Source organism: Miniopterus schreibersii (assembly GCF_964146895.1).
Source record: "Miniopterus schreibersii genome assembly, chromosome: 9".
NCBI classification, from domain to species: domain Eukaryota; kingdom Metazoa; phylum Chordata; class Mammalia; order Chiroptera; family Miniopteridae; genus Miniopterus; species Miniopterus schreibersii.
Genome location: NC_138118.1, coordinates 17,519,607 through 17,542,429, shown reverse-complemented (window position 1 = coordinate 17,542,429; position 22,823 = coordinate 17,519,607). Strand labels below are relative to the sequence as shown.

Genomic DNA, 22,823 nt, shown 5'->3' with positions numbered 1-22,823 from the left:
TGCTATTACGTACTATCAGTGTGTGTGTGTGTGTGTGTGTGTGTGTGTGTGTGTGCGCATATGTGTGGGTATATGAGCACTCAAATACCAAGATAGATAGATAAATACATACATATATTCATACGTAAATAGGTAGATAGCTAGATACATACATATATACTTATATGCATACATAGTAACATAAACACATATATACATTAGTTAGATAGATGATACATATATACATTCATAGACCAGATAGATGAGAGAGAGCAAACTCTATAATTGTTAACTATAAGGGTGGGAGTATGTGTGTTCATGGGAAAAACATAAAGGACAACAGGTATTGCAAATTTTAAAAACTTTTTAAGAAATATATCTTTATTGATTTCAGAGAGGGGAAGGGAGATGGAGAGAGAAATAGAAACATCAATGATGAGAGAGTCGTCATTGCCTCCAGCACGCGCCCGACTGGGGATCGAGCCCGCAACCCGGGCATGTGCCCTGACCTGGAACTGAACCTCGATCTCCTAGGGCCTATGCTCAACCGCTGAGTCATGCCCGGCCGGGCTAAAAATGTTTTTATTACTGCCACGTGGAGGCCTTTCAAGGCCACTGTGAGAAGTGTGTGGGCATGGCTTCTCCAGCTCCTCAAATCAGGTGACACGAATGAGTGGCAGTAGGGCAGGACCAGGCAAGGTCCACAGCTGAGGAGAGAGGCAGGAAGGAGGAAGGAGCAATGATGCACTTGAGCAGGCCGGCATTAGACTCTCTGCACCCCGTCCCTTTTCCATTCTGGCCCTCCTCCCTCATTACAGGCCTTGCAGCAGCGGGGAGCCAAAGCAGAGCAAGGCCCGAGGGGCAGCAAGACTGCCGGCGGGGCCGGTGGAAGGAAAGGCAAGGATGCCAGGACAGTACTGAATGCAGGGGGCTCCGCTGCGGGGGGCAGGTAGCCTGCAGGGACAAAGAGAGGGTGGGCTTGGGTTTGTTGCCGCCCCCCACCCCTCAAAGTCATTGATGAGGAGAGGCTCGGACATTGGTTCTCTGCCCTGGATAGAAACACTCAAATCCCATTCCCACCCCCTTTTCCTGCTATGGCTGTTAGTGGTTCTATAGACTCAGGGGATACTAATCTCCCCAGCTTTGTTGGCCATGCAAGGAAGGAGGAAAGCTGTGATGACCTTGACCAGAGATCCACGCCCTCCTGCGGAGTCAGCTAGCCCTCCCCACACCCTGCAGGAGTGAGGCCAGGACTGTGTTCTTACCCCAGCAGGGTTTGAGACAGGCTTGGGGAGTGGTGTCACTCAGACTCCTCTCTGGTGCTGTCCCCCAGCACAGTTGATAGCAGGAGGGACCCAAGGATTCTGGGACGGGCAGAGCCACCGTGGTCACACTGCCAGGGGACTGCTGGAAAAAAGCAAGAGCACCCCCTCAGCTGCCTGTGATGCTTTCTGTTTAGTAGGACTGGTACCCCAGGGCTGCCCACCCCTGGACTGTATACTACACAACTCCAGAGGATGCCATTCACATAGTAGACTATGAGGATGGCACTTTCTGGAAGTGTGCACTGTAGGGACCTGAGAGAGTCATGAAATCTAGCTCAGGCCTTCACTGGGAATGGGAAAGCGGTGAGCCCTTCAGACTTCCAAGTCCATAAACTCCCCTCTTTCTTGGATACCTGTGCAGAGACGATCCCTGGGGAAGCACTCGGTACAGTCAGACCCTGAGAAGCACCTACAAGGTGAGGGTGGATCCACTCAGAGGGACAAACCAGGGTCTGGGGAGGGAGGGAGTGGCAGTGAGAGGCAGGAAGGTTCTAGGAAAGGCAGCAACTTCTGGCAGGGGTGAGAGCAGGCGAATGCTACAGCCCCGAACGGGCAGAGCCTTGGGAGACTAGGAAGGATTAAATTCCAGGGATGGTAAGCTGAGAACAGTGCATCCCTGAAGGGCAGGGACTGCATGTGTCCAGCATCTAACACAGGGCCTGGCACATGAGTGGGCCAAGTAAATGTTAGGTGGGTGGGTGGATGGATGGATGGATGGATGGATGGATGGATGGATGGATGGATGCACAGAGAAATTACCTGGAAGCTGCATTTCCCACTTGAGCTTCTCTTGTCGGCGCCACTTGGCTCTTCGGTTGGAAAACCAGACCTGAGGAAGGGCAGAAACAAAGCCACTGGCGGTGCTCTCACCACCTGTTCCTGCCCTGGGCTTAGAGCAAGACCCTTCCCAAGACCTGACATCTTCCCCTCCTGTCCCCTTTCTCAACTCAAAGGCTTGAAGTGGGGAGGAGAGGAGAGCAATCAGCAGAAGGCGCACAAGGAGGGTCTCGTTTCTAATTTCTGCTCCAAACAAATTTGTTTCCACCTTCCTGCCCCCCTTCTCCACCTCACCAGAACCCACAGCCTTCCCTGCACAGACCCTGTCCTTGTGGCGTGTGCACATGATGTGGCGGAGCTCACTCACCCTCACCGTGTCCTCGGGCAAAGAGGTAGAAGCAGCCAGCTTCCCACGGGCCACTGAGTCAGGATAGTGCCCACGCTGGAACTCTGCAGAGATCGGGGCTCAGATAAGGGCTGGGGAGGGGAGCAAGGCGCGGGTCTCCCCCTCAGGCCCCACCCCCACCTGCTGCAATTCTAAACTACCCTTGTCCCCAAGAGAGGACCACCACAGCCCCCACTTCTCAACCTTTGCCCACAGGCCTTGGGGCCATTGCGTCCAAACGTCACACCGAGCAGCCTCTGACCCACTGCCCACCCTGGCCCAGCACCTTTCTCCAGTGCCTCAGCTTGGCCTGGGGAGAAGATAGTCCGATTCCGGTGGCCAGTCCCTGGATGGGGACCCCGAGGAGCCTCAGAGCCACTATGGAAAGTGTGAGGAACTGGAGCCAAAACAGCTGAAAAGGGGGACAATGAGTTGTGGTGGTTTGTGATGGTGATTCCTCTTGTCAGATGGGGTCCCCGAGGCCCTAGGGCTATGGACAGGGGACAGCATGGGTATAATAGCAGAGCTGCAGTGGTGGGGCATTCACAGTCACTTGGAGGTCACTGTAGAGGCACTTGGTAGGAGGCATGCTCAGTGCCATGGTAGGCTGCATGCTCAGTGTTTGGGGGAAAGCAGCAGCAAGGTTGGTCCAGGTTTGATGATGCCACAGGAAATGAAAGGTGTTCTGAGAAGCTCTGCATGAGGCAGAGGGAGGGTTAGAAGGCCCAGTCCTGCCTCTTCAATGGCAGACCCTAGACCCTGTGAACCTAGGGGCTAAGGGACCTGGGCTCTGTTCTAGGACCTGCTAACAAATAGCTGGTGACCTTGGGGAAGTCATTTCCCTTCCCTGAGCCTCAATTTTCTCCTGCCAGGAGAGAATAAGACTATAAAGAACTGTAAAATGCTTAGGTTTGACTCCGATCATCCCTGCAGGCAACACAAAGACCCACCTGGTGATCTGAGCTGTGCCCAGGGCAGCCTCTGGCCCTCCTGTAGTGCCCGCAGGACTCGGTTGATAGAGGAGACCTGGAGGTGTCAGGGTGTTGAGTGGAAGGGTGGTACACAGCCCCAGGCTTGCATCCTAAGGAGATTTCCCCAGTATCCTAGCTCTCCTCTGTCCTGGCCCGCACAGTTCCTAAGGGCAGCCTTTTCTCTTTCCCCTGCTTGCTTCTCACCTGTCTGACCACCACCACTTTTCAGAAGAAAGCCCAGGAGCCCTGCCCGCCAGCCTGGGATGGCCCCATTGCCGAGTAAGAAGGGATCTTCTCCCCAGACAACCTGTTTGCCAGCCCAAGCGTGGGGAGAGGAGGGCACTTACACTGGGAGTCTTGTCCTGGGTGCAAAGCCCTTCAGCACAGAGCTGGCGTTGGATCTCCCAGGCAAAGAGGGCCGGGCACTCACCCTTCAGCTGGGCAATTCGAGCCACTACAGGGGGTGTGGCCAGGCGTGGCTTGCTTCCACCAATTCCCTTGGGCTCCAAGACACCTGTGCGGTAGTAACGCCCCAGGATCTTGCTCACACAGCCATTAGATACCTGGGTCAGGTGAGAAGCGGGAACAGATAAGGCAATGGGCAGAGGGTGAGTATACCTGGGACAGAGTGAGACCTACTGGGCCAGGCCACAGAGTTGAGAGTCCAGCCTCATCTTTGGGAGCCTGAAGTTCCCCATCCCAGCCTCCAAGAGGATCTTCTAAGAAGTAACCCAGGTCCCAGCCTGGCCGGGTGTGGCTCAGTGGTTGAGCATCAACCTAGGATCCAGGCGATCGGGGTTCGATTCCTGGTCAGGGCACATGCCCGGGTTGCGGGCTGCAGCCAATCAATGACTCTCTCATCATTGATGTTTCTATCTCTCTCTCTCCCTCTCCTTTCCTCTCTCTGAAATCAATAAAGATATATTTTTAAAAATAAATAAATAAATAAATAAATAAATAAATAAATAAATAAATAAATAAAGCTTAGAAGTAACCCAGGTCCCAAAGGCCCAGAGTCTATAACAGCCCAGACCTGCCTTAAGAGGGGCCCCTTCTCCCTGCTTCCTGTCCCTATCCCTGGGTGAAAGTTCCAGCACGTTACCTTAAGGCTTCGTGAGATGTCGCAGGGCCGCATCCCGCTGACTGCCAGCTGCACGATCTGCTGCCGGATGTCCAGGGGCAGGGGCCGACCGTTCACAAAGAGCCCCCCTAGCTGATTCACACTGCTGATCCCTGGGCATGAGAAGGAGGCATCCCCATACCACGTGTCCCCTCTCCCTGGCCCACCTATGGCATGAAGGACCCTCCCGCTTGGCTTCCCACCGTAGAGAAAGTCCTTCCCCAGGAAACTGCTCCCCTTCTGCTCCTAAGGTCCCCCAAACATGCCACTTTCTTTGGGAGCTGGCTCATGGGTGAGACCTTGCTCTGTGACCGTATGCATTGAATGTTGGTGATCTAAGGGAAACAGGGTGGAGCAGGGGGGCAGTGACTGAACAAAGCTTCCCCAGGACATGGGCCAAGAGCAGATGAAACCATGTGGATGTGAATGGAAGCAGGACCCTGAGATGTTCCCTCCCTCTGAACGCCACCCTGTCTTCCCACTTCCCCCAGGCATTTTACCGTCCTGTGGCATGCTCCAGGCTGACCTCTTCACAGAAGGGCAGGAACTGGGAAGGCTGGGGAGGGGAGTTCCTCCTGGGATCTCCTTCGTCGGTCTTGGGGCTAGGCCTGCAATAATCAGGGCTGATATGGGTGCAGCCTCTTGCTTAGAATGGTCTTGGGTTATGGTATATTATGATAGAGGGTCAGGTTTCTAAAATTATCCAGTAGGTTAGCTAGGAAAATTCAAATTTTCTTTACTTAAACCTTTCTGCAATGAAGTAAAACATCACAGGGCCAGCAGAGGACTGAATCTTTCTGGAAGTCTTTTTTTTTTTTTTTTAATATATCTTTATTGATTTCAGACAGAGGGAAGGAGAGAGAGATAGAAACATCAATGATGAGAGAGTAGTCATTGATCTGCTGCGGGCCTGCAACTTGGGCATGTGCCCTGACCGGGAATCGAACCTCGATCTCCTGGATCCTGGGTCGAGGCTCAACCACTGAGCCACGCCCGGCCCGGCTCTGGATGTTTTGATAAGGGTTTGGGAGGGTGGGAGGGCTCTCATTTCTCACATGTCCACTACAAGGAGGTAGAAAGAGATGACACCTCTATATGTTCAGGCTTTTTCCAAATAGACAACTGTTGTCTCTGACCCTTCAGTAGCCTTCTCAGCCCTGGGTGATGCACCTGGGCCAGAGCTCCCTGCCTCCTAATATCAGACACGATAGGGTCAAAAAACAAACTTAGGATATTCTGCCCAGCCAGAAGAGGGCATCAGTGACCAAAGATCCCAGTTGCCAAAGATCTGAAGCTGGAGACCAGGTTCAAGGCTCTGCCTTCAATTTGGGGCAACTCCTGAGGTTAGGTTCCCCAAACCACCAGCTAGAGAGCTTCCTTCAGAGCACTTTAGGGAAGGGTCTTGCTCCTGTTTTTTATATTCTCCAGGAAAATCTGGGGAAACACGGAGCTCAGCTCCACCTCCAGGCATTGAGGTTCTGGTCTCACACATTGGAAACAGAGATAACCAAGTCCTGGCTTCTTCTGGAAGACACATCTCTTGGCTGTTTCTAACTTGCTGGGATTGTTGGCTCCTGTTAACTCTGGAAAGTCCTAGATCTCGTAGTGACGCTTCACTCTCAGAGACCAACTCTGGAATCAGACACTCATTCGCTCAACTAACATTATCAAAGGCATGTAGAAGGGAGGGAGGGAGAAACAGGAGAGAACAGTTTGCTGACTGAAGACATAGGAGCCATTGTGAGCACAAGCAAGGAACATAGGTCATGGGCCACCATGTCTTTCTTGCTTTTATCAGCAAGTAACTGGAGTTGAAGCCACCTCTTTTCATGCCTGGAACCCTGGCAGGGCTGGAGGTCACTGCAGAGGCTAGCTTAGGCTTAGAACTTTCCTGTAATAACTATGCCATCTTGGTTCAGTTAACTAATCTGCAATTATTTACTGGATAAGGTATTAATCATGAGCATATTGCTGGTTGTTCAGGATGAAGGGAATAAAAAGAAAGGGGGCAAGGTTTTTGCCCTCCAAGAGATTATAGTGCAGCTGAGAGACGACACTAGCACAGGTAAAACAATGAACTCATGGACGGTATGGAATCCGCTACTTTTTAAATTCAGTAGCTAAGTTGCCTATTAGTCACTCCTCTCAGGGCAGAGACACATTCCCCTTCAAACTCTCAGATTGTCAGAAAGTCAGGAAGGAAGGCAAAAGTTTTTTAAAACAAAAAAAAACTGAGGTTCCCACAAGTCAGGAACTACCCAGGGAGTTAAACTCAATAAGGTTTAGAAGCCTGTTTCTCACTCAAAGCCGAAATTTCCAGCTCCTTTCTCTGCCTCCAGCCTTGCTTCATGTTTGTGTAATTGCTACCAAAGCAATGGAGAGAGGAGAGGCAAGCTGGGAATGTGAAGGGCTCTGCCAGGGTAGGAGCTCAGAATACCAGCCAAACCCTGAATTCTTGATAGGACTGTGTCCCCTCTAAGTGACCAGAGCTCAGAGAAGCTGTGAAGACTCAGGCTCAATATCCAACCTTAAATCATCTCCAAACCTAAAATCATCATGCCCCAACTCCCAGAAATTCCATTCCCAGTAGCCACACCACACATCCCAATATTCATATTAACTCATCTGATGAAAGAACTGGTGCTCACAAGATGGGAAAGCAGGGTAGGAGGTGGAAGGGGCAGGAGGGTGGGTGCTGTAAAGACAGAGGAGGAGAGAAGTTGACTTGGCCACACAAAGACATGGAGACAGCATGGGAGGCAGAGCAGACAATGAGCCTGCAAGTGAGCTACCTGTGTGGAGGCAATGAGGTGGGAGCTTCAGTGGGAGGGTGTCAGTCTCCTATGCAGGCTCCTGAGACCACTGCAGGCTCCAGGGGTGGTAGTGGTCTGGTCCTGGTAACAGCCTCCACTGTTCCTGCGTCAGTCCTGCCAGGGGTCCAGAGGCACAGAGAGCCCGTGCTCAGGAGCAGAGGACAGCCTTCTGGGAGCAGCCAGTGATGTCACAGGCCATGAGGAGAGGAGAGAGGAGGAGGGAGGTGTGCATGGGGCTGACTGACACCAGCCCTGAGGCAGGGCAAACCACAGCCGGTGACCCATTGTGTCCATGGGAAGTCCTCAGAACCCACTTTGTGTCCAGCTGCCACCCTGAAGCAGGTACAGAGCCACTCTCACGCAGGCCCCCAGACTCTGAGTGCACTCACTCAGGGGCCAGTACTCCTGAAGGGATTGGGAAATATGGAAGATGGGGAATCCCAGACTGTGTCTCCAAGCTCTGAATGCACAGAAGCCCAGAGTTACTTCCAGATCCACACATACATCTTCCCAGCTAGAATGCACATGCCTGGATTTTTGAGTAAACTCCTGGGTCTTTGTGTGTATTAGTATAAAGTATAAATTGGTAGAGAGACGGGTACCTCAACACTCTGCAAGTTGGCTCCTAAATCTTTGAGAGAATGAGGGTGCATGGAGAAGAGTGTGTCCCATGGTACCCGTTCTCTCCCCAGTGCCTCACCAATTCTCCAACTGGCTCCTTGATTGAGGTGACACCATGGGTGAGTTCTTGCCTGGAAATAGGGGGATCCTGGAAACAGGGGGACCTTGGTCTTCAGAACGCTAGCAATAGTGGTAGTGTTGGGGATGAGCCTCTGAGGGTAGTCAGGATGCAGGTGGCTGTTTCTGAGCAGCTGTGCAGCCTGGTTTTCATTCTTCCATTTCTAGATATATTCAGGCTCCATTTCACTAGGGATCTGATGCTTTTAAACTCGAAGTTCTGAATGACCCTCCTGTTCCCAAAGAGAACACCACAAGTTGTCTGGATCATTGTTGGGGTGGAGGCACCCAGCAGCGGTGGTTCTTGTGGAGTGGGGGGATGGTAGTGAAACATAGCCCCAAGTGCATGGAAGCTTTGCTGCCACCACAACAAAGCTTGGGCAGGTCACTTGTGAAGAAGCCAACATGGAAAGCCACTTGGGTCTCTGCCATACCTTGGATTCTGTGAAACCCTCCCAGAAGTCAGGTTGAAAGGAGGCAGGGTGTGAGGCAATAAGACTAGACCCAGAGGGGGAGAATGGATTTCACGGGGAAATGTTTTGGTCTGGGAGAAAGTGGGGGTGGGTGTTGTATGTTAAGCTTGATCCTAGGGCTGGGATCAAAGCAAAGCCAATGGCCAAAGAAACAAAAAGGCAACTAACAGAGCAGGAGAAGATATTTGCAAACAACAGCTCTGACAAGGGGTTAATATAATATCCAAAATATATACAGAACTCAGACAACTCAAAGCAAGGCCAAAGGTATCACAGAAGTGGGTTTTCTACCTTACCCCCCATGTACTCCCCTCTTCCTCCATCCTCCTCGGGCTGGTGCAGAGCCCTGGGGCACGGGGGAGACTGCAGCAGTGGTTTCAGCACCATGGGCAAAACAGCACATGCCTTACTGCCTGAGGAGCCCATTCAGTCCCAGGGCAGCTGGGACTGCTGGTGGCTCCACTCAGCCACGCTGGGTGAGAGGGGGTCCCAAGGAAGCACGTGGCAGCCTGCTCTTAGTCCCTTCCAGCCTCATCTCTCTCCCCTCCATCTGCCCCTGCATCTGGGGGTGCAAGGCTCCTTGTCCTGACCTGCTGCTCCCACAGACAGGTGCATGAGGGTGGAGAGAGGGGTGCCAGGGGGAGAAGGGACAAGCCCTGGCAGATGGTGGTGGCAGCGATTTCCCCCATAAACTACCCTCTCCCCCCGCCTTTACAACGCACTCTTGGGTCTGAACAAACAGAGGCTTTCGACCCAGAGGTGATGGGGGGAGGGAAAAGAGAGGAAGGGCCCTGGCAGGGGGGCCTAGCCAGCCCAAAGGCTCAGCCACTCAGCCCTCTGCCCATTGCGCCAGACTATTTGAGGAGCAAATATCTGCCTTCACTGTCTGATTCTCTCAACCGCCCCCACCAGGTTTGGGGCTAATTGTCCCTCATTAGCTGGGCCCAGGCCCCAGGCTGCTGCCAGCCCCCGCCATCTGCTCACAATTATACATTAACTCAGAGGTCTTGCCACCCGCCAGCCAGGCTGCGCGCCCCTCTCTGGGGCAGCCATGGCCATTCCAGCCTGTGCTTCACCCTGATGTAGAGCCCTGACTGCTGGCTTCTTCTGCCCTTGGGAACCTCTGGTATAAGGCCCCTTGGCTGTGGGAAAAGATGTGTCCCTCCAAAGAGGTGGCTGGAGTTCCCCAGCCCTCCTTATGAGGCCAGAAGACAAGACAAGCCCATGCGTAAAGCTGGAGAGGGCAGGGCGCAGCCGGTGCAGGGGCCCTGCCGGCTTTGACTGACGCCTCACCTCGGACTTTTGGTACTCACTAGGGGAGGTCACACGAGTCTCAGGATCTTTCTGTCCCTCCCTGTGGTGCCTCTTAGTAGGCTGTGTGGCCCCAGCTCCCATCGTCCCTCTCTCCAGAGAGCCCACATCTCATGCCAGCCCTCTGCTCTCCAGAGCGCATCAGCCCTGTCTCCAAAACCACTCTCCAGCAGCATGTGCCTCCCAGTTTAAAGTCATGGTTGTTTCCTTGCTACAAAAACTTGGGGAATCTCCAATGCACCTGGATATTTCTAAACTTGGCGCTGAGGTTGCAAAACATCACCCCCAGAGCTTTCAGCAGTCGCCCTACTCTCCCAGCCCAGACCCTGTTCTAACACCTGCAAATCGCTGCGCTTTTCCGCTCAGCTTCTAGGACGCTGACTACCCAGCTCCCTCCCTCTGAACGTGCCAGGGAAGGACTGAGGAGCACCTCCTCCCATCTGCGGCTTTGAACTGGGAGCTCAGGAAAATCTCCCCTTTCCCCCTCTTTTTCCTCATGAGCCCCTAACCTCTGAGCTCAACCCTGCCCCACGTTTCTCTTTGCTGGTGGGGCGGTGAGTCCGCTCTCCCATGGACAGCCCGCCCCCAACTGACTGTGAAGTTCAGCTGTCAGAGCCAAGGGCCCACCGAGACCAGGAAAAGAAGCCCGTATTGATGTGAAGGGCAGGTTGGGAGAGCCCAGCCCAGAGCCGCCAGGACCGCCTGCGCCAGAAGATGCTCTGTAAGCCACCTGCGGAGGGGGCCTCCCTGGGTCCGCAGGCTCGCCAGCCCTGCCCGTATGGGGAAGGCAATGGGTCCTAGCTGGTGTTTTCACACCCAACCAGTAACGGAAACCTAAAGCTCAATCTTTTCCCTGGGGACTGTGGGCTCTGTGCTCCCCAAAGCTTCCCCCACCCCCAACTTCACTCTGCATTGGGTAGAGGATCTGAGGAGCCCACAGGGGTCCATTTTAAAAATATACTTTATTTTAATAACCTTTATTTTTTAGGACAGTCTTAGATTTACAGAGAAATTTCAAAGATAGTAGAGAGTTCCCATACACCCTACACCCAGGTTCCTCTATTAACGTATTACCTTAGTATTGTACATTTGTTGTAGTTAATAAACCAGTATTGATATGTTGCTATTAACTAAAGCACACACCTTTTCAGATTTCCTTAACTTTTTCCTAATGTCCTCTTGCCCTCTTTCTGTTCCTGGATCCCATTCAGGGCCCCAGGTTACATTTAGACATCACGTCTTCTTAGGATCCTCTTGGCTATGACAGTTTCTCAGACTTGCCTTGTTTTTGATAACTTCAAAAATTTTGAGGAGTCAGGTATCTCATAGACTGTCTCTCAGCTGGAATTGTCTCATGATTTGGCTGGGCTCACGGATTTGGCGGAAGAAGACCAAAAAGGATACAGGAAAACTGTAAAGTGCCATTTCATCACAGCATGTTAAGTGGGCGTAATCTCACAGTGAGTTGTCTCTGTTGGTGTTGACCTTGGTCATCTCTGAAACAGTGCTTGCTGGGTTTCTTCACTGAAGGTGCTCTATCTTCCCCCCCACTTCCCATACAGTACTTTCCGAAAGAAGTCCTCCAGATGCACAGCTCACTTATGGAGTGGGAGCTACACTTCATCTGCTCAAGGGCAGAGTATCTACAGAAACCATCTGGATTTCTTCTGCCCAGGAGATTTCTCTCTTCTCTTCCATTTATTTATTCAATAATTTATTTATATCAATATGGATTTATGGATACTTATTTTATTATTTGGATTATAATCCAATATTGTTCTATAGTTCCTTTTATGCTCAAATTGTTCCAGCTTTGGCCATTGAGAGCTCTTTCAGTTGACCCATGTGTCCCTTTGGCATAGTCCCATTATTGTGGGGTTTGGTTTTGATGTGTGTGTGTGTGTGCGTGCGTGTGTGTGTGTGAGCACTTCCTTGCTTTCTGACTCTACAACATGTTCTAGGCTTACCCTGTGTATTTCCTGCCCCAGTAGTAGAATTAGCCATTTCTCCAAGGAGCCCTGGTACCTTTTGTTGGAGAATAGTATGAGAAACAAAAATCTGGGTGCTAGGTGTGCTTGTTACTGGGGTGTCAGTGCTTCTAGGTTCTCTCAGCTGATAGAGCAAAGAAATACATGTGTACTAATCCGTGCATATAGACATTTCTATAACTAGTTCTATATGTAATCATTTTTACCTAAATTAAACTAAAGATGAGTTTTGTTCTGATGTCTTCAGTTCTAATCCATTACTACATGGATCATTCTAGATTTCCCCCTTGCTCATCTGTAAATTCTGGACAATACTTAAGAATAATTTATTTACCTTTAGTCTTACAGACTCCATTCATTTCCAAAGTTATTTAAATCAGCACCTTTCTCCCACGCCTTTCACTGAAGTTGTTTCATACATTTGTAATACAGTTAGATTGTTTTGTCACATTCTGCATTTTATCTTAGGATCCCCTGACCTCTACACAATTTTTTTAAATTTGCATACATTAAGATTCACTCTTTGTGCTATAAAGTTCTATGGGTTTTGATAAAAGCATAATGTTATGAATCTGCAAATACAGTATTATACAGAAGAGTTTCACCACCCTAAGAAATCCCCAGTGCTTCACCTATTCAACCTTTCTCCCTCCCCCATACCCCTGGAAGCCACTGACCTTTTTACCACCACTATAGTTTTGCCTTTTCCAGAATGTCATCTAATAAAACCATACAGTGTGTAGCTTTTTCAGACTGGCTTCCTTCACTTAGTAATAAGCATTTAAGGTTCCTCCACATCTTTTCATGGCTTGATAGCTCACTTCTTTTTAGTGCTGAATAATATTCCATTGTCCAGATGTTCCACAGTTTATCCATTCACCTCTGGAAGGATATCATGGTTGCTTCTAAGTTTTCGCAGTTATGACTAAAACTGCTATAAACATCCATGTGCAGATTTTTATGTGGATTTAAGTTTTCAACTCCTTTGGGTAAAAAACAAGAGGCATGATTGCTGGATCATATAGTTACAGTGTGTTTAATTTTGTAAGAAACTACCAAACTGTTTTCCAAAGTGACTGTACCATTTCGCATTCCCAAGAGCAATGTATGAGAGTTCCTGTTGCTCCACATCCTTGACAGCATTTGGTGTTGTCAGTGTTTTAGGTTTTAGCAATTCTAATAAGTGTGTAGTGGTATCTCATTCTTGTTTTAATTTGCATTTCCCTGATGACATATGATGTGGAGCATCATGTCATATGCTCATTTGCCATTTGTATATCTTCTTTGGTGAGGTGACTATTAAGGTTTTTGATCCATTTTAAAATCAAGTTGTTTCTTTTCTTATTGTTGAGTTTTAAGAGTTCTTTGTATATTTTGGATAACAGTCCTTTATCAGATGAGTCTTTTGCAAATATTTTCTCCCACATCTGTGGTTTTGTCTTCTAATCCTCTTGATGGTGTCTTTTGAAGAGCAGAAATTTTTAACTGTAATTAAGTTCAACTTATCAATTATTTCTTTCATGAATCATGTCTTAGGTGTTGTATCTAAAAAGACATCACCATACCCATAGACTTGTTTTTTAGGGCAGTTTTAGTTTCACAGCAAAGTTGAGAGGAAGGTACAGAGATTTCCCATATAACCCCTACCCCTAAACATGCACAGCCTTTCCCATTTTCAATATCCTGTATTTGTTGCAATTGGTGAACCTAAGCTGTAGATGTTGTAGATGTTCTTTATCAAATTGAGGAAGTTCTCCTCTACTCCTAGTTTGCTGAGAGGTGCTTTATTTTTAAATCATGAATGGGGATTGGATTTTGTTCCAGGTTTTCTGGAACAAAATTGATATTTTTTTTTCTTCTTTAGCCTGTTGGTGTGGTAGATTACATTGATTTTTTTAAAAATATTGAGCCAACTTTGCATACCCAGAACAAACCCACTTGGTCATGATGTATCATTCTTTTAATACATTGTTGTATTGAATTTGCTAATATTTTATTGAGGAATTTTTTTCATCTATGTTTATGAGACATATTGGTTCAGTTTTCCTCTTTTACAATGTCTTTATCTCTTTTGGTATTAGGGTAATGTTGGTCTCATAAAATGAGTTAGGAAGTGTTCCCTCAGATAGCCCGCTTTGAGAGTGAGAGTAAGGTTTACCAAGCAGGTGTAACTCAGGCTTAGAGACACATGAAGCTCATCTTCTGTAACAGCATCCAAGATAGTATGACTCAATAATTAACAGTGGGACCTTTAGAGCCATCAAACCTCAGTTCTTATCCCAGCCCTGCCATGCCATCTGCATGATCTTAGGCCATTTAACTACTAATTCAACAAATCATTATCGAACACTTACTATGTGTCAGGCACTAGGATAACAGCAGTGAATATAAAAGACAAATCCAGCCCTCTTAGAATTGTTTTTTTTTTTTAAGGCTAACATTTTAAAACTTTCTGTGCTTCAATTTTCTCATTGAATAAAATGGGACTATAATAGTACCTATCTGATAGGATTGTTGTATTATGTAAGTTAATATATGTAAAGAACATTTTATATAAGTATTATATTATTGTTATTGTTACTATTATTACTACTACTATTATGTGCCTATAAGTAACATTATTATTTATTGACAGAGTTCAGTAGTTCCAGGCTAGGAGATTTCTAGCCCCACCCTTGCTTCCCTAACTCTGTATTCCTGTCTTTCCTGGCTCTCTGCTCCTTTAGTTGACCCTCTTGGTCTCCAGGCTAACTAAGCCTATTACATGAAATTCCTTCTCTGACCTAGAGTTACTTACCTGAGAGATAGTTGAGCAACTATCTTTGTGCTGCCTTTGAAATATACCAAAACTTAGCAATTTTTAAAGGGAAGGGGGTAAGGAGTATAAATCACTGATGATCCAAGGTCTTTGCTTGTATGTTTTCTAAAGGTTGTGGGGTCCTGGCCTGGCCTAGGTTAGAGTGAGAGGGGACTGTATTAGTTTAATGTAGCCATCACTAAAAATAAGTCTGTAGCAGGTTTTACATAGGAAAGCTCAGTGCTCCAGCTTTGGTAACTTTCCACTGCTCCGCATGACCCAAAGGCAAGGGGAAGAAAACTCCCTCACTAAGAATAAGGATCTTACTTACCTCTGTCCCAGGAATCCACAGCTATTTATCTTTACTGCACCCACAAGAGCCCCCAAAGCAGCACCTACTCAGCCCAACAGAAGTCACCACATTACCCAGAGAGCAAGCTATGTGCAGATAGGTAATTATATATGAAGTCTCATTACTGTCTCTGGCTTGGCACCACAAAACACAATAACCTGATTTTGAAAGGTCTGTTGTTCCAGTTTTATTATCAGCCCAGCTGGCATCCCCTTCATCACCAGTCCTCAGCTCACTTAACTCCTCTTTGCTGGTCCTCAGGTCCACTTTTTGGTTCTGCATCAAATTGCTCTTCCTCTCTTAAGACTCCACCACTTGACATCAATGATTTTAGCCTTCCTTGGACTGCGCCACATTTCTCTTTTGTATGTGGAAGGCAGTGCAACACTAATGTTTACGGATACCTCTGCTTACTCCCTGATTTTCTCACCCTGCTCTAGCACTCAGGCCATTCACTGCAGCTCCGTCTCCACTTGCTCTACCGGTTTGTCTTCAGTCTCCTGGTACTTTGAGGTCTTTTTCTTAGTTTTCTTCATATGTCTCTTAATTTAATGTACAATTTAATCGTTTCAACCAAACGATGTTTGGAAATAAGCTGGTTGAAGTTGCTTGACCTCAGCCACAGGGATCAGTCACTGGGAAGCTTGACAGAGCCAGGCAGCCCCTCGGGGCCTGGCCGCGGGCTCCCCCTGCAGTCTGCTCAGTGCTCTGCGCGCCGCAGGGACGGGACCCTGATATTTAAACACCGGTGTCCCGGGCTCCCTTTGCATCTCCCCTCAGAGCGTGAGCAGTGTCATTGGCAGGGGAGCCAGCGCCAGGTTAACAGGAGCCACGAGATGCAGACTTGGGAAAGACAAGGCAGCCGTGAGTGCTCTGAGGCACCAGTTCCCCTTCCAAATGGTAAAGCGATTAAGAGAAATGTCTCTTGTGAACTCAGATTTAGGGTCAAACACAAGGACGTTAGTGCATTTTCACTGTAACCTGGTCCTGGCCACAAAGGCAGGATGGGAGTGGGAAAGTTTGTGCTTGTTTGGCTTTCACAGTGAGAGAGGAGAAGAGGCCTGAGGTGGGGAGAACAGAGGGAGTGGGTAAGCTCTTCTATAGAGGTTGGGTCCCAAATGATTTACTTGGATGAGGCTGCTTGAAGAACAAAGAGTTGTACTCTTCTAAGGCCTTCGAATTTTTTTATTTTATCACTTGTTTTACCATTAGAACTTCTAAGCCTTGGGAGCAGGGAATATTCCAGCATTAGATCCTCTCTCATTCTCCTACCTCGTTTTGGATTAAGATAACATGTAAATGGCTACAACCCCAAAGTACAATTTGAGGGAAGACAAACAAAATGACATCACAGTACCTCCTGGAATTGTTGCTTTTAATGTGAAAAGCAAAATAATAAAGCTCGTAGGAGATAATGTAGGAGAATATCTGTATGACCAAATACTGGATATACATTTTAAAATTTACTTTAGAGGGGGTGGAAGGAAGAGAGAGAAAGAGGGGGAAAAAAACACATCAATGTGAGAGACCTATATCAATTGGGAGGAAATAGGCAGCCTCCTGTAGATGCCCTGTGACCTGGGATCGAACCCTCAACCTAGGTATGTGCTCTGATTGGAAATTGAACCTGCAGCCTTCCAGTGCACATGACACAGGCCAGGGCCCGGATATACATATTTTTAAATGCTCAACCTCATTAGATATCAGGGAAATGCAAATTAAGACAATAACAAGATACTACTACGTATCCACCCAAATGGCTGGAATTTAAAAATGCTGACAATATCAAATATTGGTGAGAATGTGGGACACCTAGAAGTCTCATGTACTGCTGGAGGAAGTCTAAGTTGGTACACCCTCTTTGGAAAAAGTTTAGCATTAGCTGCGAGAGTTAATATTCACAACTTATGGCCCCTATAATTTCCCCATAGAAATGCATGCACATGAATGTTTGTTTATAATAGCTAAAAACTGGAACCCAGTTCCAGACACCACTGCTGTATATTAAACCATTCCAAACTTAAAGGCATGAAACCATCACCATTTCATTATGCTTATGGATTCTGTGGGTGAGGAGTTCAGAAAGGGCCTAAAGGAAATTGCCTTTCTCCACTGGACAATGTCTGTGATCTCTGCTGGAAGACTCAAAGGTTGTGACTCAATAATGAGGGCCTGGAATCATCAAAAGCCTTTTTCACACATAATTTGGTTGTTGGTGCTGGCTATTGGCCGGGAACTCAGCTGCGGCTGTTGGCCAAAATGCAGGCTCTCCGTGTAGTAGCTCAGGCTTTCTCACAGCGTGGTGGCTGGGTCTCAAGGACAAGCATCACAAAAGAATAAGAACATGTGTGTTGAGAGATGTTTCTGTGACCATCTTTGCTCCTTGCTGTCCCTGTTGTTCCTTGTTGCAGGGACAGAGCTGCAGGCAGAGAGAAACAGCTCAAAGGCCTTGTGTTGGGAAAGCTTTTCTTTAAGAAAAAGTATAAGGCATATTTATGAAGTGACATAAGAAGTCACTTTTGTCCGGCCAGGCATGGTTCAGTGGTTCGATTCCTGGTCAGGGCATATGCCCAGGTTGCTGGCTCCAACCCCAGCAGGGAGCATGCAGGAAGCAGCCGATCAATGACTCTCTCATCATTGATGTTTCTCTCTCTCTCTCTCTCTCTCTCTCTCTCTCTCTCCCTCTCCCTTCCTCTCTCTGAAATTAATAAAGATATATTTTTTTAAAAAAGAGAGAAGTCACTTTTGCTGTACTCTATTGGCCAAAGCAGAGCGAAGGCCCACCCAGATTCAAGGGGTGGGAACACAGATTCTACCTCTCTGTGTGTTTTTCCCCAAATTATAAGAGAAAATTTATTTAAAAAGTTACAGCCCGCCCAGGTGTGGCTCAGCGGTTGAGCATCGACCTAGGATCCAGGCGATCGGGGTTCGATTCCTGGTCAGGGCACATGCCCGGGTTGTGGTTCCATCCCAGGTCAGGGGCGTGCGAGAGGGGGCCGATCAGTGACTCGCTCATCATTGATGTTTCTGTCTCTCTCTCTTTGAAATCAATAGAGATATATTTGAAAAAAAAAAAAAAATGTGGAAGCTTAAAAAAAAAAAGTTACAGAGGTAGTAGAAGTAAGCCAGCTGGGCTGCTTAGGCTCAGGAAACAAGTTATAGAGGCAGAAGAAGGACCCTTGGAGCTTACAAAAGGCAAAGGTAACGCCTGGGGGGGGGATAGAAAGGGGGAAGGGAAAGGTGCTGAAGTGCTCCCAAGAGGTAGAGCATCCATAGATTCCACCTCTTAATGGGAAGAATATTGAAGTCACTTTGTAAAAAGAACATGTGTGTTGAGAGATATTTCTGTGACTATCTTTGCTCCTTGCTGCCCCTTTTGTTCCTTGTTGCAGGGACAGAGCTGCAGGCAGAGGGAAACAGCTCAAAGGCCCTGTGTTGGGAAAGAGCTTTTCTTTAAAAAAAAAAAAAGGCATGTAAATATCACATAACTCGATGGTTGTTTAGCCTGTTTCAATTGCAGCGTAAAGCAGCGTCTTACCCTCTGAAGTACTCTTAGGAGAGCAAACTGTGTTAACTACTCTCCACTGAACAACAGGTTACAGTATAATTTTAGAGTTCTCTTGCCTTTTCATAAAAGCATTTCTTATTGGAATTTATGCCACTCACAAATACAGGAAACAAAGACTTGGGGTGAAGAGGAAAAAGATATTTTCCTTCATCAAAATGTCTCCGTGGTATTAATATGATGTGGTGGAAATAAGGTGTTCTTCCACTTGAAATAACTCTTCTTCGGGTGAATTAAGTTGGAGGAGACCCAGAAAAGGGCTCCCGAAAAAAATGCATGGATCATCCTGAAGTCTGCTGTGAGAGATCTGTGTGTCGCTTCAGGTTGCCACCTGAACCCTGGCTTCTTGACTTAGCTTCACCCTTGCCCTTTCACTCGCAGCAAATGACCTGTCTGCCTGGACTCTGGGCATTTAACACTGGCACCACCAGCGGCACACACTGCAGTTCCCCACTCCTCACCTTGCCTCTACATTCCCCACCGTGGCTGCTCACCCAGGTCCTGACTTCTTGCTTTGTTTCCCCTTTATTGCTCTGGCCCCTCAGCTCTGATCATTGGCACTGGCTGTCCTGGCCGGGTCCATGCCAACCCACCCCAGAACCCCAGCCTTAGTTAGGCCTTAGCCCCCAGCTATTCCAGGCCCCTGCCTGCCTTGGAAAGTGCCTCATCCTCAATTGTGGGGTCAGGGCTTCCTTAAAGACTCATTTTGTGTTCTGTCTCCTGAGCCCTCCTACCGGGTGTAGAAGATTGAGAATGTCTAATGTGACCGTCTCAACGTCCTCAAAATGTTTCTGCATCATGACATGATCTCCCTTCCTTAGCTCTTGATTTTAAAGGAAGGCTGTTCTATTAGAATCTCTGTTAATGGATGGGAGAGCTGCCACCAGCCTAGGTCTTTGGATGATTACTTGAAAAGAGTGACACCCTGGGCTGTTACGTGAGAGAGAAATACTCTGAATTATTTAAGACACTAAATAATTGTTGTTTCTGCAGCTGACCTACCTTATCAAATACAAGGGGCAAGCTAAAGTTATGTGTGGTTTCCAGGATTCAAGAAGAGGTGAAGACACAGACAAGTGTTGGTAGGGTTTAAATAAAATTAATTTTTCAGATGAACTATCCTATGTCTGGATCTGTCTGATGATAATAACTCCCAGTATAATTCCCAACTTCCACCCTCGACACCACCAACATCCTCAGTTTCAATTTCCAGGAAACTCAAATGCTATGTGATGGGTATATGGGAAGAAAGAGAAGGTAAATAAGTCACCTTGGTCATTTGAACAGACTGAACACTTACAATTTAATTCCAAATATTCTTCTTCAGTGCTTAGTCTTTACAAGGAAATGTCAAGCATACAGGGAACACAAAAATTAACAAGACTCATAGGAGCTTGTTATCAAAAAGCTCACAGACCAGTTCAACTGTTGCAAAAATAACTATGGTATAGGGAAAGTGTAGATCATACCATTGGAAAGGTATAAACCAAGGGGCCTGGGTATACAGGGGAATAATTTCTGATTGCAGGTATATCAGAAGTTTGTATGGGAAAGGCTGTATCTGCACTGAGTTAAAGGTCCTTCCAAGTAGAGGGAATTGGAAGAGCAAAAACTCAGGGACAGGAACCCCTGGGTGTATTTAGGTGAATTTTCTAGTGTGGCTGGAGCCACAGTGACTAGCAAAGGACACTATAATCCGGGTTCAGTCCTCCAATAGACAGGAGTCCTTTTCACAGGCAGGAGGAGGTGGAGACGCAGAGGAAGCCTGTGTTACCCCCACTTTATGGAGGCAGGGCCTTTAGGAGAGGCTGTAACGAGCACCCTAGACCAGAGGCAGTGGAGATGAAACATAGGCTCACTGCTTTTGGCTTTTTTAGTCTGGAGAGAAAGAGGGCACAGGATTCTTCCTTGAAAGAAGGAACGAGGCTTAGAAATAGTGCAGAGCTCTAGGAAGGGCAGAGTGCGACCAGGAGCAAAGGAGAGGCCCGGGGCTTGGGACTGCTAGGAAGGCTTTTGCTTTCCTGATAAAAATGGGCAGAAGTTTATTTTTACTGGTCTTTTGCGTCTTCCTTCTTCTTCTTAAGATGTCTAGAGCTGATGCAACTATGTTGCAACTACAAGGGAAAAACCAAGAGAATTGCAGAGGTGTCTGCCCTGAGGTAGTTGAACCTCTAAACCAGGGGTGGGGAAACTTTTTTTGCCAAGGGCCATTTGGATATTTACATCATCATTCACGGGCCATACAAAATGAACAACTTAAAAATTAGCTTTGAAAAAAGCTCCTAGATTTATTGAATCTCAAGTCCCACCTGCGGTTGTGTTGGCAGGGCCAGACCAAATGATTTCATTGACCCTATACAGCCCCGAAGGCTGGACGTTCCCCACCCCTGCTCTAAGCAAATATCTCCAACCTCTTGGTCTGTGAAAGAAAAAGATATGTTTATCCCATGGTTAATCTAGATTGCTATCACTTGCTGAGACATTCCTAATGCTGAGTTTGCTAGCCACTGACTTCAGGATTCTGAGGATAGAAAGGAAGTATGAGGCTCCATCCTAGCTTGATCATCTCAGTTTGCAAAGAGGAGATAGAGATTCAGAACCACATGATACCTTGTGATAAAGGTGGTGCCACTAGTTGGAGATTTCCTTATGCCTTTTTTCCTAGAGGCTTGAGTATGGCAGGCAGGGTCCAAGATGACAAAACTCAACAGTGGTTAAAGCCAATGGCCGTAGCAGGAGCAAATCAATATATAATTATCTAAGCCCGGCTGCTGCGAAGCCAGAGGCATTGATTAATGTCATTCCGGAGAATGGAATGAAGGTTGGTCTTCCTATTGAACGACAACAGCACAGGCTACAAAGTTGATCCATTAACTAAAAGTTTTGTAATCACCTACCCAAATCATACAGTTGTATGAATAAATCCTTTACACTGACTTACCATATAGATACAGCAAATTGGGAAGAGCACATTATCTCTCTTAGATTAATACCTTCTGCTGTGAAGTCTGAGAAATGTCTAAGTCACAGGCAGAGGATAAGCTGTTTTTCTTTTGTTTCTTTAAAATAGAATTTGAATTCTACTTTTATTTTTATTTTTTAAATATATCTTTATTGATTTCAGAGAGAGGAAAGGAGAGGGAGAGAGAGAGATAGAAACATCAATGATGAGAGAGTCATTGATCAAGCCTGCAACCCGGCATGTGCCCTGACCGGGAATCGAACCCCGATCTCCTGGATCCCAGGTCAACGCTCAACCGTTGAGCCACGCCCAGCTGGGCTGAGTTCTACTTTTAATGTTATAAATTTTGTTGTTTTTCCTTAAGATTTTTTAAAAAATGATGCCTTATGCTATCATGCATTTTAATCATGTATGGCTCACAGGGAGCATATAGAAATAACTTGATTTAAAAATCTACATAGAAGATTATGGTATCAGATATGATAGCAAGATTCAAGTTTAATCACCTAGACCAGTGCTGTGTCTGGTCATTAGCTTCTTGTAGTCATAGTCTCTTGTAGTTATTTAAACTTAATTTAAATTAGTTAAAACTTAACTATTAAAAATTCAGTTCCTCAGTTGCACTAATCCACATTTCAAGTGCTCATTAGCCACATGTGGTTGGTGGTTACTGTGTTCTACAGAGCATATATAGAACATTTCCGTCACTAAAGAAAGTTCTTTTGGACAGGGCTGATCTAGACGAACTTGAGTTTGTGAGCCCTTTCTTTTATAAACATACAGTGAAACTCTGTATTAGTCAGCTTAGACTGCCATAACAAGATACTGCAGACTCAGTGGTCTAAAAAACAGAAACTTATGGAGGCTAGAAGTCCAAGATCAAGGTGCTAGGGTTCTGGGAAAACTGGAAAGCCACATGCAAAAGAATGAAATTGGATTAGTTTGTCCCCATGTACAAGAATTAACTCAAAATGGATCAAAGACCTAACTGTGAGATCTGAAACAATAAGTGACATACAAGAAAACATAGGTACCAAACTTATGGACCTTGGTCATAGAGAACATTTTATGAATTTGACCCCAAAGGCAAGGGAAGTAAAGGCAAAAATAAATGAATGGACTATATCAAACTAAAAAGCTTCTGCACAGCAAAAGAAACTGACAACAAAACAAATAGGCTGCCAACCAGATGGGAGATGATATTTGCAAACAGTAGCTCAGACCAAGGTTTAGTTTCCAAAATATATAAAGAACTCATAAAGCTCAA

At 46.9% G+C, this 22,823-nt stretch overlaps 1 protein-coding gene across 1 annotated transcript; it reads right to left on the bottom strand.

Moving 5' to 3' along the window:
- Positions 1-742: 742 nt before the first annotated feature.
- On the bottom strand, positions 743-8,968 carry PAX4 (paired box 4; the record flags this gene model as incomplete). Its single annotated transcript, XM_081147729.1, has 10 exons — positions 743-933; positions 1,245-1,386; positions 1,658-1,713; positions 2,064-2,133; positions 2,449-2,531; positions 2,753-2,878; positions 3,417-3,492; positions 3,785-4,000; positions 4,540-4,670; positions 8,878-8,968. The coding sequence occupies 10 exons, from the start codon at positions 8,966-8,968 to the stop codon at positions 743-745; spliced, it is 1,182 nt and encodes a 393-aa protein (XP_081003855.1).
- Between the last annotated feature and the right edge of the window lie 13,855 nt (positions 8,969-22,823).